Genomic DNA, 24,409 nt, shown 5'->3' with positions numbered 1-24,409 from the left:
CTTGTCGGACCCAGCAGCAGAAAGAATGCAAACCCATTTTTATATATGCAAATTTTTGCAGCAGATTTAAGAGCTTCGGGTGCTGTGAGGAAGAAATCATTGTTTAAGAAGCCTCTATTTAAATAAAACAAGATTTTCAGTACTATCTTGTACTTCACCAGCTTGGAAAATAGAAACGATCTTCTGTAATTTGCCTAAGTGTTTTAAATTACAGATCTCTTCAAAATCCACAATACACTTCTACGGAGACCTCCTTCTAAAAAGCCCTAAAAATCCACTAAAAGTGCTTTACACGAAAAACCAGACAACATCTGAAACTAGTATTTGTGCTAGAAAAAACAGCTCTGCAAAACCACGGATGAAAGCGGTCAGCTCAGGCTCTTAAAAATCTACTGATAGGTAAAAACAGTAATAATGAAATATAAATGTACCACTAACCTCATAAAGTGCAGCAGTGCTTAAATCCAGCGAGTTGAGGCATACAAGGTAGAAATGGAAATGAAAAAAGATCCAAAAATGATTTTGTGTTTGTTTTGTTTTTTGTTTTTATTTTAAATGTTCAGAAACCAGCAGAGACTCTGTCGGCCATTTTGGCTTGAACTCCCTCACTCTCTCTCCCTCTCTCTCCCTCCCTCTTGCTCTCTCTAAAGGAAGCAGCTTTTTGTGACCTTCAAATAGAGGCAAGTCATGTGACTCCAGGCAGGCTGTCAATCACGAGACGGAGCCGGCCTACTTCACGCCTTAAAGGGACCGCGCCCTGCCTGCACCGGGTGACAACTTCTCCCCACCAAGCAACGCCGCTCTAACGCGCTCTCCGCCCGCTTGATTTGTCCCCTTTCATCATGCAAAGGCAATATACAGAAAAGGTAAAATAGGCGAGCCGTGAGAATATGCAGAGCAACTCAGCTGGAGCTTTTCTCTTTAAAACTAGCTAAAAAGAAAGCAGCCAATTATGCTAATTCTACATTAAGGTTGCAGAACCGATAAACAGCGAATGATGAAATCTGTAAGTCCCACTAGCCACACGCACTCTTCTGCAGTGCATCGGGGGATACATGACCCTAGCACTTAACCTCGAGAGGAAACCACATTTTAAGTACCACCCCATCCTGATTCAAGGACAAGAAGAGGTTCATCTGCAGTCCACAATTAATCCAGGCTGTAACCGGACTGTCTACACGACATGCACACATAAACCTGACATCCAGGTTCAGAGGCACGAACACCCGCAGGACAGCAGAGCAATCTCGGTCTCTCCTACTGCCTTCGCTGTTTTAAGTCTCAGGCTGCAACTCAATCATTAGGCAGACACCCAATAGTCTCTTCCCACAATTTCCATAGATAAATGCTCCAACAGTTGAAAGAGAGAATCCCAGCATGTTGCAACAAAAAAAAATCTGCAGGAGGCTTCCAGACATAACCTTGAATGTGCAGAAACAGTAAAGAATATAGTTCAGAAACAGTATATGCTAATGTGAGTATGATTCTGCTGTGAAGAGACTTGCTCCTGAGTCAGCCCAACACAGGTAACAATTGCTTGAACTGAATGTGTAATGGAACCATGCTTGGTGAGATAACTGACAGCCGGTTGGGAAGCTCACGGGAGCACCCTCAGGATTGAACCCTTAAAATACACAAGTATTTAATTCTGTACAGTTTTGTACTGCAACTATGTAGAAAGTAAAAAAGACCACACTAACAGTGAAAAAACACCACAGAATGAAACTAACTTGAAAAGTCATGGGAGGGCACTCCATAGGAATGAATTGGGGGGGGCAGAAGCTGCACATCTGAAGAATGAGAATAAAAATCAGTGTATATTATCATACTACATAAGTCATTGGCTAAACATTATGTTTCAAAAAATCATCAGGAGGCTATGAATGGCTAATATGGCTCAGGTTTTGACACACTGCTCCTACAGCCCTCGTGGTAAGGTACAGAAACTCTCGAACGGGGATTCCCCCAATGAGGGGATTTCTTCAACAGGACTACAGCCTGCACTGCAACCACCCCTACATCTATCTCTGCAGGCTCATGAAACTCTAGAAATAGCTAATGCGTGTCACATTTACAGGTACTTAATGAAATAAAAGCAGTTAGATGCTAGCTATTCAGCTTGTTCTGTCTAAAGCAGAGCAGAGAATCGGCCTGCTGGATGTAACAGCTTGCGGTGCTTGGTGGCAGGGCTAATCCAAACATGGCAATTTAAGAAATGTGGTGAAATCTCAGGGAACATGTTCTTATTTGTGGCAAGACCCGAAGAGAACACAACTGCTCTGAATATCTGAATATCTAAAGACAAAATCCAAACCAACTGCTAGGGATCTGATTTACACAAAGTTTCATAAAAGCAAATATATTTGCATATTTATGAAACAGCTATCCCCCTTCTGAAAAATTACATTAAGTATTGCAGCTGCATGTTCTATACATGTTCACACTGAGTATGACAGTATGCATTAAGCTACGGATAATTTTACTCCCTCTCAAAAGCCAAATTGTTTTACTCAGACTTACAAATCCTCTTTAACTTCAGTAGGGCCTGCCAGCTCTCCATTCTAAGTCCTGGAAGCTTTTACTTCTGGGAGTTGATAATACTGTGATGACTTTAAGCACCAGCACTCACTTGAGTTGCTGTGTATCAAGTGTAAATCACTGCTATAAAATTTCACCTTGTCAATGTTCTATTGACAAAGCTTTTTGAATCAGAAAACTTTTTTTGGGACAAGCAAATAATCGGTGAACCAAAAATATTTAGAGACACCAGTATGGGCAATTCTTAAATAACTGTAGCATGGATAAAACATCTTGGGTTATTTAGCATTCTGTTAAAAATGTATGGACTATGAGCCTAGGTTTTACCTTGACTAGTTTGTCTTCCATAAAGAACCATGAACTCCACTTGACAAGGTGAAAAATTACCCATGTTTTGTCTCTTTTAAAATGTTATTTGGAAGCAACTTCAAAATCCTTATTTTAATATAAAAATAAATTAAATAAATGCTTTAATTGAATTTTTTCAACTAAGCTAACAACTGAAACATACCTCATTCTTTATCTATTCCTGTTGGCATATTGGTTAAGATGGCTCACAAAAAGTTTTGGGGTTTTTGTTTTGTTTTTTTTTGGGGGGAGGGGTGTTTTTGGTGGGGTTTTTTTGTGGTTTGTTGTTGGTTTTTTGGTTTTTGTTTTTTTTTTTTAATGCAGCATTTCCCCAACCAAAATTGTGGAAGAAGCAGCAGCACAGTAGTTCAGAAAACAATGGAGTAGAGCATAAAAATACACAGCGTATACAAAATCTGCACATCCCTTTTCAGAGGGCAATTGCACTTTAAAACCTAACCATTAAGCTTTCTGATGCTAACAGTGCTGTTAATAGCTAGTGTTAATAGGTTATATCCTTGTTATGTGCTACTAACTTGTCTGATTACAAACACTTCATTTCTAAGCACCTTCCATCTGAGGATCATAAAGCACTTTAAAAACTTTAATGAAGCTTCACAGTGCTCCTATGAGGACAGTATCCAGTATGAGCCGACATATACATGCACACACACGCACATTAACAGAGATGCTTACAGTCATGGATTCTCTGCGCTCGTATCTCAACTGAGACAGGAGAGGAGTGGTTTTTTTAATTCACATTAAGCTGCATTGTGGTTCTAGTAACAACTCATTGTTTCTGATGACCTTTTGATAAGAATCAGTAAATTAGGCTTCAACATTATATACAGAGGCATGCTCCAGTGTCCACTAGATGAACTGAGGTTATCAACTGTACCCTCCAGTTGTCATCTCAAAAAGGAGACCTGGTCTGTCTGATCTGTCGATCTTTACTCAATTTTAAAAGGATTTGAGTTCATCCAGTTCTCATGCAAAACTCCCTGTCTCATGAGCTGGCATTTTGTTTGGGCTCAAAGTCCTACAGTTTGATGCCATATCTTACTTATTTTGAAGGCTGTGCCCTCGCCATCCTACAACACTGGACTCCACCCACTGGGCTTTCTACATTGCCCATACACATGTGGCAATAAATTTAAGACTTATTTTTTCCCCCAGAAAGTTCTTCATAGCTGATACCATGAAAGTGAAAAAGTCAATTCAGCTCCTCCCGACACAATTCCTCAGCAGAAACCTCAAATATTAACAAGTTTCTCATAGCATGAATGCCTTCTCACCAACTGTCCTTTCTCCTGCTGGTGAAGAATTTGCTTCCTGAAGTATGAGAGGCAAAAAAGCAGATTTTTTTGCCAAAGTGAACGGAAGCCTACATGCCCTCTATCCTACTGCAGTTCACCAGTTAGATTTCCCTAGACCTCCCTCCCCCAAGCCCCGAAGAGGGGTGCAGTAACAGATACAAGATAATTGGAGGCCGATTCCTTCCCAGCTCCCCAACCAGTCACCAGTGGACCAATTGACCTGGATTACAATCCTAGCAAGCACACCTCTTCAAGTTAACAGGGATCAGAAAGGTCCCTTTGTCTTTCCCGAGATGAAGTTAAAAGCATGACTCTTAGGTTAGGGACACATATGTGAGGACTAGGTTACACAGTTGCACAATTTCTAACAATAAAAAGCAAGCAGAGAACCCCTTAACTTAAGGAACAGAATTAAGAGTCTTAACTATTCCTTGTGTGCTCTAACAACTGCCATACGATTTATTTCAAGAGAACAATTAAAAACATTAAAGTTAAAACCAGGAGTTCAAAGCATCTTGCTTCTTAGACTTGGTAACAACTAGGAACTTGACACAGGCATCTCAGTTCTGGATAAGGGACAGTTCAGATCCCTTTTAAATTATTTTCTCTGAATAGACAGAGATGCTGAATGCCCAACACTTCTGAAAAGTGAAGACGATAGCTAAATCTGGCTGTATCAACACACTTTTTTTTTTTTAAGTCTTCACAGCAATTGCACATAAGCCATTGTGCAAGAGATGACCGCTCCTTCTGCAGGAGTGCAAAACTTTAAAATGTTCAAGCATTCTTCAAGGACAAAACACTCATTCCTAAGGAAAACTAGGGTTTTGTTTTGGGGTTCCCCCCCTTCACATTTATTGAGTAGTGAGACATTTTATACTGCAGAATTGTGAAAACAGAGCTGGCAGGGGTTTTTAACTATAGTAACCAAAAGTATAATGTAAATTCTTTCTTCAGAGAAAAATACCATGACAAAAAGTGTCCGACAAAGGAAAAGCTTGCTCGGTTTCTGAAAAGCTTACAACAGCTTTTGCATCCCTTACACAAAGGCACCTATCAACAAATTTAGGAATGGAGCATACCATCATTATTATTCAAAACTTATATTGCAACAGTGCTTTGGAGCCATACTAAAGCTCAGATCTCATTCATATCTTGCCAAGGACAAAAGAAAGAATACAAGGCCTGAAAACTTCACAGCATATGAAGAACTATACATGACTTCAAGGCCAAGCCAAAGTTCTGACCCTATACATTAATGAAGTGCTTACAGAAAGATAACAAGTCAGAAGGAAAACTTCATTCACCAAACTTTGCAAACACCCACTTTTCCACCTAATTTTTCCTCAATCTGCCAGAATACTTTCCCTAGCTGTTCAGCCTATAAATAATCCATCACTAGGCCTCCACTTCTTCAATCTCCTCAAATGCCCTTTCCAAACTGGAGAACGATGAAGCTTTCTAGCTGCCTTTTAACAAAGTTATTCCACGAACAACAGCACTGAAAGCTCATTTCCTATGAATCTCCGTCACACATCACCGAACCTCTACTTTACCGCACTAATCCCAGCTTCCTGCACAGCCAGTTCTCCGTTGATGCCAAGGCTCTACCAGTATATTGAGCCCTATGTAGATCTCTTCGCATAACTTTTTTTTCAGCTCCTTCAGTACTTGGGCAAAAAATAGCATATGCTGCAGCTAATCCCAAAACACACATGATTATTAGCTATTAACAGACATAACCAGAACAGATAATCTTTTGTTTTGTCCTGAAGCCTTTCTTTTAGTGGGGAAATTAATTTTGGTCTCTCCTCCAGGCAGTTACTGAAGTTCAACATATTGGTAATTACAACTATATTATAATTTCTTACTCCTCTGCCTCACTTGACCAAAACTGGACAAGAGACTCCAAACTTACTCGGGAAAGATAGAGACATGGAAAGCAACTGCATGAGACTTAAGTAGTCTAGGAACTGAAAGAATTGACCCCAAACATCTTCTCCTATTCAGTCAAGTCCCCCTCTAAATGCTGAATGAGTTTTTATACCCACATCCTTGGAAATTAAATGAGTACTTTCCAGTAACATAACATGCAAGGGAACTTGCGCAAATTAGTATTCTTAGAATTTGGTTAACCTGCTCCTTACTGTCTTCTCAGAAGCTTCTTGATTTTGGAGACTATAATGCTATCCTAACAGGTCTCCCTCTTCAGTTTCTAAAATCCTATAAACTGTCAAAATATCAATGAAATAGGAAAATTTTATCTGTTTTATGCAATTCTATTTATGCCAGTGAAAAGATAATACTTCTTTCAAATAAACAGATGTTCAGGGAAATGGTATAGGATATCACTCCACCCATATATACAGCAAGCGGTTGCTTTCTAATTGTTATTTACAGCATGTGAATTACCATGCTAGTTAGATGATTGATTCAATTGACCTTCCATCAACAATAGCTGTTACTATGCATTTCAAAAGGAGTAATAACCCCATCGGTTAAATCCTTCCTTCCCCCTGTTTTAAGCCTTGAAGCTTTAAACATTTTAAAACAAATAGCAGCAAGCATTTTCATCTGACCAGGCTGGAATATTTAATGAAAAACTTATCTTTCATGTCTGTAAACACTTTACCACAACAGGACCTCTTTATATGGAGCCTTTAGACATGCTTCTACTGAAATTTAGTATACTCTACTCACTTTGGTTTAGTCTGCTCATGCAAAGCAGATTGCTTACAAATACTTATGGGAGGCCTCACAAAAGACAAGGAAGATTTTTGGACTGAAAGAGTTAGTCTTATTCTAGTCCAATCTTTTTTTTTTTCCCCTTTCTTTCTTTTTCCACCTAAAAGGAAGTTATACTGCACTTAATTTTTTTTTTTTTAAATTTATTTATGGTGAGATAGACCAGTACCTCTCAACAAATTGTTCTAACTTGCCTTTAGTTTTAGTATGGGGAGTTCAATCACTGGCCCGGAAACCTCTGAGCAAAGGAATTTCTGGCATCTTGGTTGGAGCTGGCACCAACCCATTTTCCTTTGTTCTCATTAAAGGAACCATAATATGCTAAGTTAAATAAAAAAAAAAACAAAACAAAAAACCCAAAGTAAAAGCAGAATACAAAAGGAATGCCTATTCAGTGGATTACTGTAAGAGAAGATTTCCCTAATTTGACTCATTTTTCTAATAAAAGCACTATTTATTGCTGCAAAAATCTGTAAACTGATCTTTCCAAGTGACTTGAACATCTTCCCTAAGTAGTTTGCCTTCATGTACAGCCCTTCAGTTTGAAATGTCAGGAAAGGAACAGCTAGCTATCCATGCAGAAAATTCTACAAGCTGCAGCTGTCACAAATATTCAAAATGCATGCACTAACCTAAAAACAGTATGACCCCCAAATACGATCAACTTTGATGAAGGGCAAAGCGTTCAGCAAATTCCATCTATCTAGGTAGGAGTAAAAGAAGTCATACCAGCTCTCCAGATCACAGCATGCCAGAGGAGCAATGCAGCTTAAGAGCTCCAAAATATCTCTGTAAACAAGTTTTTAATTCATACCATGTTGACCACAGAGCACAGTATTTTTAGTCATACAAAGTAAGTCATATCTTCTACATGGAATAAAGAGCTTGCTTTTTTTTCTTCCCTCCCCTTCTTTAACCAACAACGATCACTCCCTGAAGGGTCTAGATGGGATCTGCAACTTAGAACCAAGTTCTTGGACTTTAAGACCATTTACCTTTTTTATCCTTTAACCTCTGGTATCTCTAAGCCATAGTGGATAGTTACCAAAATTTCTATTTTCTTGACACAGGAAACAGCAAGAGAGCACGAACTCTAATATAACATACAACCATTAGATGTTTTTTCCCTTCCCCTCCTTCATTTCCTTGAAAGGAAGATTCAACCATTCATCTGGGTTTACACACAAAAAATACCAAAGACTTGATGAATATGTTTATTCTTTGGAGAGAACGAAACAGGGAAAAAAGCACTGAGCAACTTAAACTGGATGCAAAAGGAAAAAAAAAAAAATAAGTTTTACGATGTAATTCATACAACATTTATGATGCCACTGACTTGCGCTTAACAGTCCAAAAAGCGAATCCTTAGCAAATCAAAATGTGTGGCACTAACTTGGTGTAGATACCACAGAAATTTGTGTAAATTAAAAGATATTTTTACCTTAAGAATATAGACAAAACAATAATTTAGACACGGCTCAAAATTATTAACAGCCCTTAAATGATTTTGCTTGTTGTTCTTTAAGTCTGTTATCTCACTGCCACGTAAGAGGTCATCCAACAGCTGCCATCTAAATAGCAACGAAATGCTGAAAACAGAGCTATGTCCAGCCATCCATATAAATGATACATCAGAGGGCAGTTACCTCAGGCAGCTCCTGAGGAGTTGGCAACTTGGGAGAGGGAGAGTGAACAGCCACTAATCAGCCAGATCTAAAAAAAGACTTCTTGGACAATGAACTTGAGATGTCAATAGAGTGGCCAGTAGATAGTTTGCTTCTTGGAAAGGGACTAGAGGACAGGGGGTGGAAGGGGTGGTGGTGTCTGAAATAAAGAGGCTCTGGGATTTTCGGAATTTGATCAGTATGCAAATGCTCTCCTCTTCAAAGTACAGTAAGCTCTTTAAGACAGCGGTAAATCAGAACATCCTCCTTTTCGCTAGCAATCAGAATTACTACTAACTGTAATAACTAGAGAAACCAATGGTATCAAGGACAATATGTGACACTATCTACTCTAGGTATTTTGCAATATTGTATTTATAAATCAAGCAAGCTGAAATGGAAAATACACTTTTCTCTTGTTTTGGAAAGACAACAAGTGTAAAGGAGTCTCTCGATCAGATGAGACTGCAAATTCAGAAGCAGGCTTTGTGCACTTCCTACGCCAGGCTTTGTGCACTTCCTACGCAGGACAAATACAGATCTTGGGGCGGGGGGACACCCCCCACTCCCCCACCCCCCCAACAAACTAGCCTGTTTTTACCACAAGACGTGGAAGAAAGCACTATAAAATCCTAGGGAAAAGAAGCACCAAACTATTCACACTTAGAATGTACACTGTCCACAAATCTTTTCCTCTCTCAATATTCAGCAGCAGTGTAGATTAAACACATTGGGATAGTAAGTGGGAACTTAACTTCCAAAGTTGACTTTTTTCTGTGTGATCTCCCATAGCTTTTTTTTTCCCCCTCAACAGTCATCTGGCTTCTGTTTTTCCACATATTGAGAAAATACTTGCAAAATAACAGTACACTAACGGTGTAGGTTCGCTGAGGTACATGGAAAGCCTGTATCTGTTCACGACAAAATAAAACATACAGTGCTATGTGCTTTGCTACCTCCTAATTTATGGTTTGAAAGGAGAAAAAAAAAAAATCACTGAGGAGGTGAAATGGGGAATCTTAAAAACCATGAAATAACAATTGAAAATATTTTCAAGACTAACTTGCAGAAATTTTAAATTATTTTTGCTTAGAATACTCAGACTAGAATTTTCCTGTGGGTAATACCTCTAATTTTAAGTACAAAAATTTCCAAAGATTTAAGTATAACATTAAACTGGTAAAATACGGAAGACAATTGATAGAACTTTTGGCATTTTAAAGTGCTTCAGTATAAATCCTGCATATTTTTGTTACGTTGTTCAGAAGTACTGTATTGTAAAGGTTGCAAGCCAGCTTTTGCAACATTATTGACTTACCAGTCTTATGGCTAATACACAGCTGCCTCTACAGATACAGAATTCACTGCTGTCTCATCCATTTCTACCCACTCAATTGCACAACAAAGGGCAATTCTTTTCTCTATGCCTCAGGGCCCCCATATATACACAGGTAGAGTTGCCTTCAAATGCAAACTTGTCCTGCCACTCACTCCACTGCAGGGAGTGAAAAAGACTTCTACAATATGAAGGTGATGAAAAAGTTCCTCAAACCTTAGTTGGACCAGTTTTCATCTTAAGTTTTAGTCTAATGGTCTCACACCCTCAAATATCCTTTCAAATCTCCAACTACATAAAAGAAAAAAAATTTTCAAAGTCAGAGCTCTCCTACTCAGATGCCAACACCAGAGCTAGCCTGAGTTATCACTGGGACTGAAGCATATTCTGACATGCTAACAGAACTGCAATACTCTGTGACAAAAGTGTCTGGTATGGCCACTACAGACATAGCATGTGTCTCTGTAGTGGCTTGTTAGGATGTTGGACAGAGGACTTCAGCATTTGGGGACATTTCTCTAATGGGCTGCTTATTCTACACACACACAGAACAATTAGCAATGAAAAAATCAGCTACGCCTTTACTTTTGAACATAATTGTTGATGCTTTCAAGGAAAGACGTAACTTGCCATGAATTTCAATAGAATTTGGGGTGATACCCAAATTTAGGTACCCCAAATCTGAGTTGATAATCTGAATTAGGATTTGGAGGCTACTTTGAAAATCCCAGCATGAATCTTCTGAAAAAAACCTTCTGCTTAGGTTGGTACTGTTAGTAAATTTAAAGAGTGCAATGGTACTCAAGACAAATCTCAATACCTTCTGTAATATGGAACGTCCTTAAAACATCAAACAAAACCCCTGTTATGCAAGTGTTTAGCTAACTGTTTACTTTAAATTTGGTAGGAACAGTGTTTTGTGCTACAGGGACAGAAGCTATGGCTAGGGTCCTTCACGGGATTTTAACATTAAAGAAACCCTTCAAAAGAATACTGTAGTACTTTGTAACAATGTCTGGCATTCTCACCAACCAAAGCAGACATCTTAAGAATATACCACTGCAGCCTTTTTATAGGTTTCAGCAACACTATGAAAGAGTAATATTGGTCATTTTATGCCACTGTGGCAGTGATATTTACATGGGCACCCAATATTGGCAGGCTGCTGAAATGAAGGAAGACTGGCCTATTAACTGGCTCCTTAATTTGAAGTACAAGGAAAGGCTGATAAAACTAGGTGAAACAAGCTCTAAAATGACAAAACTAAACTGGGGGGGGATAATTCTGCTGTGTAAGCAAACATAGAAGTAAGTTTTAATGAAGACTGGGCCAGACTTTCAGACATGTACGCTGGAAGACAAAAGGCAATGGACATAAATTGCAACAAGGGAAATTCTTATTAGGAATTAGGATATTTTATATCCTAATATGAAATTTTCTTCACTGTGAGGGTGATCAACATTGCAACAGATTGCCCAGAAAGGCTCTAGAATAATCCTAAAAAGCCTGATACAGCTTAGAAGTTAGATCTAACCTTCAAATCTGGCTGTCCTTTGAGCACAGGATTGGACAAGATGACTTTCAGAAGTCCTTTCCAACTTAAATTATTAGTCTATGATTCCTGTTTCCAGCTTAGACCATTTTAGCTACCAGTTTAATTGTAGTGTCACACAAATCCAGGAAGACATTGAATATTCCTGCTGAAGTGTCAAAGAATAATGTAAGAGAACATTACCAAATTTAAAACAATTTTGTGATCCTCACTGGTTGCAATCTCTTCCTGGCATTATTGCCATTTTGGAGGGTCTCATTAAAAACTCTTGCCTCAGAATCTATACATTAAACTATCAAGCCAGGGAAAAGGCTATCCAGTAGGTCTAACCAATGACACTTTTAAAATTATGGAAATGATCTTGTTTTGCTATCTTTCTTACAATATGAATCACTTCCAGATGTGCAAATTGCCAAGACAGTTGAAGACTTTTCTCTCCCATTACTACAAAACAGCAGGTGAGGAATAGCCAAGCTGAGTTACTTCAGACAGCAGTAATAGCTTGGCTTACCTTGCTAGTAAACATGAGTATGAACTTGACTCACTTTTTGTCCGAATAGCTACTGTCAAACAGACTTCTCTGTGTGTCAGTCAGGAACAGTAAAACGTTTACATTTTTCTTCTCTTACATTTCCTTTCTACAAAAGGAGTAGTTTTTCATTACATGATCCCTTTCACTAATAGATCAAGGTACGTAAATTTCTGGTGCTGACAGCAAGGGATAATTTATTAGCACAGGCAGAGTTGCTAATTAATACTGCTAGAACTAGGAGCACAACCTCAATTTAAGGACTTGATTACAATTTTTTTTCCTACCCCAAAAAAGGTACAAAGAGAAACTGCTCTCTGCTCATCAACAGAAGTTTGACTGTTTTGGAAAGATGTTTCTGGATCAAAGTTGCCTGTTAATCTTTGCTCTAGCAGTGAAAAAGTAAAAGCCCTCTTACAACTGGTAAGGCAGCAAAAAGCTACTGCCATATAAAATACAAGTATTTTGGGGGGAGATAATATTTACTCCTTAAGCATGGCAATTCAGGTCAACCTCTCCATAATGGATGAAAATATGAGAATGCCTCTAACAAAATGTCCACCTGCAATTAAACATAATGATACCGATCTTTCTCCAAACTTTTCCTTTGGGAGGGAGGAAAAGGGGTTTCTTACCAAACATATGTTCTTACCAAACAAAATAATGTGGCCAAGTGTAACAAATAAACAGTTATATCACATATCGGAGAGCTGAGAAGAGGGAGAAATTTACAGAGTACTTAAAAACTGAGAGGTAACAATTTCTCAAGGAGTCCATTGGTCCTCTGCCGGAGTAGAAGCATGGTCCAAGACAGCCATTATCAGCTCCAGTAGTCCAGGCAGACTCGCTTCTTCTGAAGTGCAGGTTTTAGAGCAAGTGGCAGCCCTCACTGCTGCACAACCATAACAGTTTCGTGACACAGGCACCATGCATAAACTGCAAATTGTTCACAGGACTTGAGATGAGTATGCCCATTTCATATTTCACTCATACTAAGGATTTTGAATGGGTAAATTCTCATTTTCATAATTAGCTTCAATTGAAATAAATTATATTCATGTTGTAAATGATCAGTTGAAGATTTCTAAAGACCTTGTATACAGTCTAACAGGATAATTCCTCCCCACAAAGCTGACAGATACCAGCAGACAGCAGTTCTCAGGTATCATCTACAGTTCAATCAAAAAAAAAAAAAAATCTTAAAATGCTGCAACTTTAGTACAGTAAGTCTGCCCAAAAAACCTGTTCAGTACAGCAAAAGAAAGGTTTGCGAGACTGAAGCAGGTTTGGTTTTTTTGATACTAGACGGTACCTCTTTGCAATGCCAAGTTTTTACCCCTGAGTCAAACTGAGTTGAAATACTGTTGCATTTCAGAAATAAATTGCCAGAAGTCATCCATGGATGCTGGCTCCTTGTAATCCATTATGAAGCTGTACTTTAGCAACAGAAATCTCACATGAAACTGGGGCTAGGTAAGAACTACTGCTTCCATTGAAAGTCTCTCAGAAGTATCTTGTTATTTCTGTTCTTTCATTGCCCACTCAAACTTTGAGTCCCTTGGAATGCAGTTAAATATTAAGAAATTGCTGGGCTTGCCTAGGAGGTTAACACTTGCAGACTGCTCCAGCACTCTGGTGCAAGTTAGCTACCTTGCAGGTCAGTTGCTGAAACTGTAATCTTCTGAATACTTACTTCCTGGGTAACTCTGTACTGAGATTGTTGAGATCAGGCTGCCTATGAAAGGCAATTAAATTAATATGGCCAACTTTTCCGGAAAGCAAATTAGAAGCACTCAAAAAAAAAAAAATCCCATCTGCATAGCTGTAGAAGCAGTAAACTCTAGGAAGTCTGTGAACAGCTGGAAAGGGAAGGAAGCATCTTCAGCTGGTGCAGCTATTTCTGTAGTGAACATCTGACTCTACATTCAAACTTATGATCTACTTTTCACTAACAAGCTCCAATTTTATTTCAAATCAACTAGGAGGACAACAGTAAACACAGGCACACAGAATCACAGAATCATTGCAGATGGAAGGGATCTCTGAGATCATCAATCCCACCCCTTTGCTCAAAGCATGGTTAACTACAGCAGGCTGCTCAGGGTTGTGTCCAGCTGGGTTTTGAATATCTTAAAGGATGAAGAAGGAACAACCTTTTTGGGCAACCTGTTCCAAAGGTCTGACCACATTTCACAGTGTAAAGAAAAAAAAAATTTTTTTTTTTTCCCCCCTTATGTTTGAGTGGAGTTTCCTGTATTTCAGTTTATGGCCATTGCCTCTTGCCTCTTCACCAGGCACCACTATGAAGAGTTTGGCTCAGTCTTCCTTAGTCCCCTCATCAGGTACCTATACACATGGATAAAATCCTTCCCCAAGTCTTCTCATCTAAAGGCTAAACAGTCCCAGCTCTCTCAGCTTCTCCTCCTATGTCAGATGCTCCAGTCCCTCTCTGTGGCCCTTTCCTAGACCCACTCCAGGATGTCCAACTAATCCCTAATCAAAGTAAGTAATAATACAAAGAGGTAATTTCAGATTTTTTTTCTTTTCTTTTGAGATCTACAGCAAAAGATTTGAAATCAATGAAGCTTTTTGGAGTCACTTAAGAATACAAATTACTGATCCTTTGTATGATTATCATTTGTTTATCTCAGATGCCAGATCAATGTCACTTACAGCAAGAGGTAAGCTCTACCAAGGCAGACAATTTTGTTAGGTAGTTGAAAATTTGAGATTGTGGGTAGAAAAAGATTCAAGTGATTGATTTAAATTTAACAGCAATACCCACAATAGAATTTTGCTGGCATTATGCTACAGTTGCACCAAACAAGTATCTTGATCTCTTAGTTGCATTACTAAAATTGCACCTTTAGACTTTTATCAAAATATTATTAACAACATTACTAGGAATGATACTCCTTAGGGCAGGATCTGTATGATAAGATCCCAGATGCCACCTGAACACAAATTTATTAGTTAAAAAAATAAAAATCCTGCCTATAACTAATCCCATATTCTCTTTCTAATAACCACAGTTTTGGAGAAGAGAGATAATGTAAGGCACTTGAAAAGCTCTAATTAGAAATCAGGTCAACTGTAAAGTAATTCTAGCTTCCACTTGCACCTAAAATGAGACAGCAAGCACAAGGCTATGATAAATCCAATACAACATCCCTTGTATTATTCACTACAATAACGTGTTTCATTATACTACTAGATATCTAAAGAAACAATTCAGAAGAGCAGAAATCTAACTCTTACTTCTTATTTCTGCACTGATTTTTCCTCTGGAACTTTCTGAAAGTTTCTACTTCAACAAGCTTTGTATCTGCTGGTACCACAGTAAGTTGGGCAGTCTGAATAGAAAGAAATAGCAGCAATTACTTTGAGAAGTTTGGCTCACTTCCATGATGGAAAGAATGTGCATCTTCAGCACTAGAACTTCCCTGAACTCATCTTGACTACCTCAGAAATGGTTTCTCACTGTCACAGAGGCAGTAGACTTACAGTTGCTAACTTATCTAGAAGGCAAGGAAGACCTTCACCCCAAGTCAAATCCCAGCCTTTCTGCAACAAGTGTACTGCTGATCAATGACAACTTCCTCCTTCTCATGAGGAGACATCCAATTAGGCATGGGGGGCAGGGGGGAGTTCTGTGCTGTGGATTTCCTAAAGACCATCTTCTTGCTTGCTCCGAAAAGGCAGGTCAGGAAAAAAAAAAAATTATGATATCAAAATTGAATTACCATTGCATTAACTAAAGAAAAGAATACGGAAGACAACCATCACTGCAATACTTCTAGGACAAGGCTCTGTTCTTCCCATCTGAACAAAAACCCAGGAAAAAAACCCCAACCATTACTGGATTTCAGTTTGAAGTCATATGAAAAAATCCATTTTTATGTGCCTTTTGCTAATGGAAATCTGTCATTTTCTTCTCTGATCAAGCTTCTTTCCCTAAAGCACTGCGTACCAGCATCTTAAATTGTTCATCCTTGAAAGAGCATTTTGTTTACAATTTCTGTTCCTTTATTAAAACATATTCTAAAGTAGTAAGGCTCGTATTTCAAAGAGGACCAATCTACCATATGCACACCAAAAGGAAGGCCCTGGTTCTATCATACATCACATTATTTCAGTGAAGAAGAGCTGTATAAAAACTTCATGTACAAACTCACTACCTCAGTGCCAAGCTTCCAGAACAATTATCCCTTTTACAAAAACTTCTGATTTACTTTCTGAAATCGCAATGCATATTTCTATGCTTTTAAATTTAAGGCAAGTCAACATCCTGCTTTTTTTTTTTTCCAGCCACCATCCACTATTATATATGGATATTTAAGGAACCAAAAGGGTGAGCACCAAACGAACAACCAATGCTCCCAGCACATTTAAACAAGAGTGCTTCACACCATTTACTATGGTAAGGCCCTTTTTAAATAAATGTGTGACTCACTGTTTGTTTTCTTCACCAGGAGGTGGAGTCTTGCCATGCCCCTCCATTACAAAATCCTCATGTTCCATCTGCAAAGGCAAGCATTGCAGGTCAGAAATTGGTGGAGCAAAACGCACATCACCTAAAGTGGCCCTTTTCCATACGCAACAACTTAAGACAGCCACTTTATCACAGTGGCTGGTCCAGAACAGATCATGTAGTTTCTTAGCAACAAACGTACATCTCCAACACCATTGCTATGGTATCATTTTATAGCACAATTTTCAGAAAATCTTACAATGGAAAAAGAATGATTTAATGGCTACAGCAGAAGACTATCAGTCAGGGTACCTAGGTTCTAAGTTTTGCTCTGTTACAGACTTCCTTTGTCATTCTGAATAAGTATGGCTTCTACCACTTCTTCCTTACATATAAAGCAGGAATTAAAAAAAGTTACGTCTATCAACATCTCTGGAGAAAAATCAGAATTTTCAAAGAAACTTATTAACCATAGACAGAAACTGCTGTGAAAGCAGAGTACTTCTTGTGAAAAATAACTTTTATATGAAAAAGACTTTCACTGCACACACATAGCTTGCTTAGCAGGGTAAAAAAAGAGGCCTAAGGGAACCTCAAATAGATGCTGTTCCAATGACAACATAAGGTAGGCATTTCCTTTGGCTTACATGTTAAAAGATTCCAAGGGCACTAAGGAAGTTTTCTGTTTAATTGTTTGTATTTTAAAATACAGTTTTAGCACACATTTTCAGTAATTTCTTTGGCCAGAAAGACGAATTACATTATATTTGATCAGTAATTAATTATGCACTCTTAATTACTTCATTTGGCCAGAATTTCTTGCACAGGTAGCAAAACAGTCTTCTCTTTATACAAAAATTCAACACGTGCGCTTAGTATTTTATATAAACATCCAGAAACAGTTAGCAATGTGAAGCCAGCAAACAAGCCACACTGCAATACTCAATAAGCCACACAACAAAGCAACTAAATCATAATCAAACACAAATCCATGATCCACTACATTAAACTGGAAAGAGGAGAAAAGCACTATTCAGTCAGTAAAGATAACATGGTTTAGTCAGTCTTTGAAGGAGCAAAAAAAACCCCAAAACCAAACCAAACCAAAATTCAGTGGCCACTTTCCTTCGTGCCCCTATCCTCCCCCCAAAAGAGTCAAGTTTACTCATTTGTACCTTGATCCTGTTTACAGGTCGAAAATACTGACAAAAAAACATTATCTGCATATTGACATCTAACAAGGATAACAGAAATTATGTTATTTGCCTGCACAGACACAGCCCTAAGCAAGACCACAAATGAACCAAGAAACTTATGAACTATAAGGTGGTAATGACATCCAGAAGACAGATAGTCAAATACGTGTAAGGTAATTTCACATTTGTAAACATGTACCCACGTGACCCACAGTCAAAACAGTATTTTCATTTAAAAGCAATGTTTGAAAGCAAGAAAATTTTGCATTACAGTTTTGTAAATAACTCAGACTTTTATCCATGTATTCCCACCATATCAGACACACTGAAAACTATTTGTACCTCAGTCCATATCTGATTCTCAGGAGCTCTAACATCTGGACTCAAAACTGTCTAGCTGAAGAGAAAGGTATTCATTCCACTAATTCTGTTGTTGCAGATGTTAAAACACAAGTGTGACAACTAGTAAAATAGCTATAGATTTGTGGCCACACTGCAAAACAGCATGCTTCTGTGAGTGAGGGTAAATGTTTAAGAGTTACTCTTACAAAACCTGAAATCGGGAGGTATTTTAGCCTGTTGCTGGTGTGAGACAAGTACAATTCATATGAATGGTAAGCAAGGGAACAGTTTGTGGCCAGTACTGGGAAGAAAGATGAAATACAGCCTTTGGGAGTGAAGAAGCACTACATACAGCATATATAGTGCTAAACTAACAAGATTCCCATATAAAATAGAAATTCAATTTAATGAAGCTGTAGAAAAGGAGATATCATAAAAACTGAAGTATAAAATGGGAATGATTTTAAAACCAGCAAAAACTTAGAAAGGAATGGGAAATTATTTTATTATATCATAAACAAGAAATTTGAACGAGAACTGGAACATCTACTAGACCACCACCAGGACAAGGCAATTGCTGAAGTACTGACAATGAAACTGTTGCTTTAATGTGAATTTTATATGAAGAATGATAGTGACATCGCTGTTCCAGACCCATTATCATCTAGCATACATATCTATGAAAATTACCATTTCAAAGAGAAGTGGGCAAATAATTAAGAAAAACAAATCACCTGAGCTAGAAACAACAAGATTGTAGGTCCAGGCACAATCTGTTTTAAAGCAACTAGAAAACCCCATCTACTTCAAGAAATGTTAATCAGCTTGCTCTACTTCAGACAGTAGGCAGAAGTATCTGAAATGACTAAAATCTGCATTATAAAAAACTGAAGAAGATATGGTACAATCATGTCAGCACTGAAGAAAAGAACTGGACTTCATGTAACTTAGAGAAAGGCAATGACAAAGTTTTTCACAGAAGTTCACCAAGAAAATTAGTCACAGAGTGAGAAAGTACTCATGAACACGGAAACTGTTCAATACACAAAATAAAGATCAATTGGTAGGTTTTCACGGATTAAAAAAGCTAACAATAAAATGCATCAAGACACTAAAAGAGGACATGGGAGCTTCAAGAAATTGAGTATTAGTGAACTAGAAAAAAAAATCTCTTTTTAGAATGGATGAACAACTAGGCTGGTAGGAAACAGTTGGCTGGTCGGCTCAGAGGACAATGGTTATTGTGTTGCACGCTACCTGGAGGCTGGTATCAAGTGGGTGCTGCGGGGGTCTACCCTAGGACAAGTCCATTAAACAATTTTACCAATGACTTGAAGGGCTGGTAGGGTGTAGTCTGGTCAGAATTTTAAGATAATACTTAACTGGGGTGAAGAGGTTCAGTTAACATGTCCAAGGGCAGGGCTGCCATTCAGATGGACCTAGACAGGCTGGAGGAATGGACCCCACAGGTACTTTATGAATTCAGACAGGACAAACACAAAGCCCTGCACCTGAGGCCCTGGCAACGATACAGGCTGGAAACTGACTGGGGAGCAGTTCTGTGGAAAAGGTCTTGGCAGATAGCAAGCTGATGATGAGCCAGCAGTGTGCCCTGGCAGGAAAGGTCAGCAGTATCCCAGGCTTTATTAAGAACAGCCTTGCCAGTAGATGAGGGAATTGATTATCGCCTCTACTCAGTGCTTATTTTTCCAGATATGGTCTAACACACCTTGTTTTGAGCCCCTCAATGCAAGAAATACATCCATGAAGTGGATGCAGTAGACCACCAAGATGCTCAGGGAGCCAGAGCACTTGCCCTGTGAGGAGAGGCTGAGGGAACTGGGCTTGTTCAGCCTGGAGAAGAGACGGCTTCAGGGAGACCTAACAGCAGCCTGTCTGTATCTACAAGGAGGTCAGCAAGGAGTCAGGCTCACCACAGTGGTGCACTGTGACAGGACAAGAAGCAATGAGCATAAGTTGAAACAAGGGAAGTCCAGACTGGATATAAGATGACTCATTTTCACCATGAGGACATTCAAGCACTGGAACAGATAGCCCAGAAAAGTTTTGTAGCCTCCTTGCTTCAAGGTTTTCAAGGCCAGATGGGATAAAATCCCTCATAACCTGGTCTGACCTCATAGCTGACCCTGCTTTGAGCAGGAGGTCAGACTAGAGACCTCATGAGGTCTCTTCCAACCTAAATTTCCCAGCAATCCTATGAACACAAGAACAGATTCAGTTTAATGTTGAGAGGTAACATATAGGAAAAAAAAACCCTACCAAATGCCCAACCCAGCAAGAACCTGCACTTCAGTGTGGAAAGGTCTAAGAAAAATAGTATAGAAAGTTATGTAATCAAAAAACCAAAAATAAAACAACCACCAAGAAAAACTAAACTGTGCCAAACAGTAATACAGAAAGAAATACTGAAATGACTGTAGCAGAACCATAGTATGTCCTCTTTTAGAATACTGCCTGAGTACAGTGAAGGCTCAAAACCCCTCCACAACACTCTAAACTGTGAGAGCTCAGAATAAAGAAAGGTCTGAGGCAGAGAGAAGATTTTACATGAATAAAATCCAACATTTGTACTGCAGATCTCCCCCAATGCAAGATGACACACGACTGAGGCATACATAAAAAAAGCACAGCTTGACAGTGTTGTAACAAATATCACCCCTTTGCTACCACAATATAAATAAAACCTAACCCACTCACAAAAAACAACATAGAGGATATACAATTATTTGGAAAATACACTAGTAAGCTGACAAAAACTTAGTTGTTGTACAAACATAAATTGCAATTCTGAATTTCACAAGTCCTTGTGGATTTTATGTTTTTTATATATCTGTATGTATGAAGATTTATTTGTGTATTAGAGGATTACAAAACAATAGCAATACAAGCTTTTCTGTTTCTGGCAATGAGATCATTTTTACAAAGTGAAAGGGGAAGTTATATATATAAGATCATTCCACGGGCCTGATCCAGTGCAGCAATTTTTGCACTCCTCTTTTTGCAGAACCTTGCCTCTAATTTTCTTTTGCTTGTCTGCATATGTTAAACAATTTCATGATCAGTGATTTATATTTTTCACTTTGAAATTTGCAGGTTTTAAAATTTTTGCTAGAAAACGCTACACAGTTTAGTTAGTGTTCTAAAAATTCTAGAATAAGCTTATAAAGTAATACCCGTTTCCAGCTTTCCCTGACATTTAAAAGTAAAAGTCGCTTTACTGGGTAGTTCATCTTAATTCAGAGAGATATATCTGACAAAGAGCCTTCTGAAAACAATTAATGAGCAAACTGCCCCAGTAAAATTCCACGGACATTGTTTACATTTGCCTAAAATTAGTTCTTAGGCCCAGCTATCTATTCATTAGAGTTTTTTTGAGATTCAAAAAAAGTATTTAAAAATTAAAATATTTAGGTCTTATTTTCCCAATGACAATAGTAACATCACATTGCAGAAAGGATGAGAACATGATCTTTTAAGTTTTTGATTGACTACCTGAGGATGAACTGAAGAGAGGAACAGCACATAACAGCCACAGTTAGCTGCAAATATTCTTCTTTTTCTCCTCCACCCACAGTTCTTATAAAATTCCTATGCACATTTCTTCCCCACAAGTCTCTCAGTTTCTCTTCACTCTATCATCACCATATCATGTCCGGCACTCTTTTAGTCTTCTTTTTAAGGAAGCTGGAGACCAGAGTCCTCACTAAGTTTCAGCCATACACAGCATACAGCAACCACAACAGATCTGGTTAACTGCAAGCATTCTGAAAAGGCATATTCTAAGTCCTTAGTCTCTCTTGAGTTACAGCATATGTAGGAAATGCAGTTGTCCTGAATATGTAGAAAAAGAGTGGAAGGTGGAAGTAGGACAAAACTCTTGTACCTATTGTATTCCTCCCAAGGAAAGAAGAAAAGGTGAAATGACAGAGGATCTGAAACACTTCAGTTTCTCTTAAAAAGACTGCAGAGGGAGCCATTGATTCCAAGAGCAGGAATCAAAGGAAGCGCACTCCACACCTGTTTCTCCTGGCAAGCGATGTAGAAGGCTTCAAGATTTTGGCAGCTGGAAGCAGGAACCAGAAATAGACCCTTAAACAGCAGGAGGGAAGTCAATAGAAAACTTGCATTTTTAAAAAAAGGAACCGCAAGTTGTTGAACTCCGTATTTCATTATTTCAAAGTTTTTTTCCTTAAAAATCCAGGCACCTCTGAATATCCAAATTTTGACAAAAGTTTATACATTGAGTGTTCTAAATAATAAAAGACAAATTGTTTTATGTAAGTTAAAAAAGCTATTCACAATTAAGACACTCAATACTTAGTTTTTAGAAAATGAAATATACCAGAAGGAGCTTAGACATAAACTATTACTTTTTTTTTTTTTCCCAGAAGTGCAACACCTGTTACTACAGTTTCATACTACTCTTTCTAAAAATATCTTCAATGAGACCCTAATAGATTTGATTAATTAGTAAACCTAATCTGGAGTTCCTAGATAAAGTCAGCCACACTTTGAAGGGTCAGAAAGTTTCAAGGGCAAAAGCTTCATCTTTCCTGAATTCTGATGTCAGAAGGCACATTTTCCTAACAAGATTCAACACCTTCATTAGGTATCCTAGCCCACCAAAACAGAACTGAGCATATGAGAAACTAAACATTTTCTCAGGAAAAAAGATAGATGCTTCTAAGAAATCCTATACTTACATTGAAAGGCTATTAATTTTAAACAGTATTTTGTCTTTTTTGTCTTCACCAGTTACAGAAACATACTAATGCAGCTTCATCAGAGAGCTACTATCACTACCTTTTCCCCCACTCATTCCATAGTTCCTTTTCATGGCTGTGATTTTTTTTTTTTGTTATTTATTTATTTTACAAAAAAAGACTGCAACCAGCCACCTGAGTGAACAGGAGATGAAGACTCTCTTAAGATTTTTCATTTGCTAGCATCGCAAGCACACATGAACTGAAAACCTTATCTGGCATACAACTAGACTCTGGTGAGGACCAGCCAAGGTCAAAAGCTGCTTTCTGCAGGTTGTGGCAATTTACTTCCAGTGCTTTATGTTACCTGCTAAATTTGGTGTTTTGTCACAACTACTACTTTAACACCAGTGCACCTTCCCAATCATCATCAGCAACAGCGCTATTGTACACAGGTCATCAGCATTTCTTTTGTCTCACTAATACTTGCTTTAAGTAGAATTGCACAAGCTAATCGTTAAAATCCAAGCAATTAGTCAGTACTCACTACAGCCAACAGTGGTGGAAGCCCTATAAATGCCAAGCAGTTAGAAGAACTTGTCAGAAATCTCAGAGACAATTTGAGGTCTAACAGAAATGTAATCACTACTACAAATGAAAGGAAAGCTGAGTCACCTCTCTGAATGGCTTTATTAGGAGCACTTTGGACAAACTGCATCGGGGAAAATTTTACTCATTAGCAACAGGTTAATTAAATTTTTAATTTAACTTTTAATAAAAATCAATGCAATTTAGCTGCAAAAACTTTAATAATTTTCTAAGGAATAAATTAGTGTTAAGCTAGCATCTCAAAATATGCATAGAATAGCACAAATTGGTCAGCAAAATTAGTCCCAAAATATACTTTTTAGATTATACTTTAATTTCAGTACACCAATGAAAGCGTTAAAAAACCTCACCTTAGAAATAGTGATTTAAACTTAAAAGAAAGAATAGAAAAAACAGCTCCTAAAATGAGAAAGAGCAAAGTATTTTTGTGAACCATCTCCTAGCCTACTCACTATTTTCTTGAAGTTTCTCATCAGCATCTAGATTGAGCATTTCAATGTTATTACCATCATGCAGTCCTAACTGGTTCTCCTATTAGTAAAAAGAGAAGAGAAAACTTACTAACGTAATCCTACTGCTAAGTTACATATCACATTTGGTACTCCCTGCTAATCATTTTGAATGCTAACACACTTAAACCGCATATAATTACTTTTTAAAATCACTAATCTAATATCTACGTATACGCAGCCTAATGGTACTTTAATTCCTGACTCCATGAAATGTTACAACATTAACTATAAATGCCAACACAATATATACCGTCATTAAAATGTGCATCATCCTTATAGAACAATACGACAGATTATCAATGGCAGCTCAATTAATCATTAAGAATAGAGAAGTTATGTAACTCAGAATATGTAATTTATGTTTCACCTAAATAAGCACCAAACCTGCAGCAGTGGTTAAAAGACTAGAAGATTTGCTTCTGCCTCCAACTGTCACTAATTAATCACCTGGACTTGCAGAAATAACCTATGGACCATTTTCTATGTAATTTTTAAAATGTTTATGTTATCCAATATTCTGTGAAATA

General features: G+C 38.0%; 1 protein-coding gene across 6 annotated transcripts in view; it reads right to left on the bottom strand.

The window, feature by feature from the left end:
- The window catches only part of TNRC6B (trinucleotide repeat containing adaptor 6B), a 120,705-nt gene that overhangs the window by 79,465 nt on the left and 16,831 nt on the right, over positions 1 to 24,409 (bottom strand). For all 6 annotated transcript variants that reach the window (XM_050915602.1, XM_050915603.1, XM_050915605.1 and 3 more), the window contains exon 3: positions 16,482 to 16,549. In XM_050915602.1, the coding sequence (XP_050771559.1) occupies positions 16,482 to 16,549 (68 nt within the window). The remainder of the gene's footprint in view (positions 1 to 16,481; positions 16,550 to 24,409) is intronic.

This window comes from Gymnogyps californianus, chromosome 1 (assembly GCF_018139145.2).
Source record: "Gymnogyps californianus isolate 813 chromosome 1, ASM1813914v2, whole genome shotgun sequence".
In the NCBI taxonomy this organism is placed as follows: domain Eukaryota; kingdom Metazoa; phylum Chordata; class Aves; order Accipitriformes; family Cathartidae; genus Gymnogyps; species Gymnogyps californianus.
The sequence above is the reverse complement of the archived record's forward strand: the minus strand, read 5'-3'. Positions and strand labels throughout refer to the sequence as shown.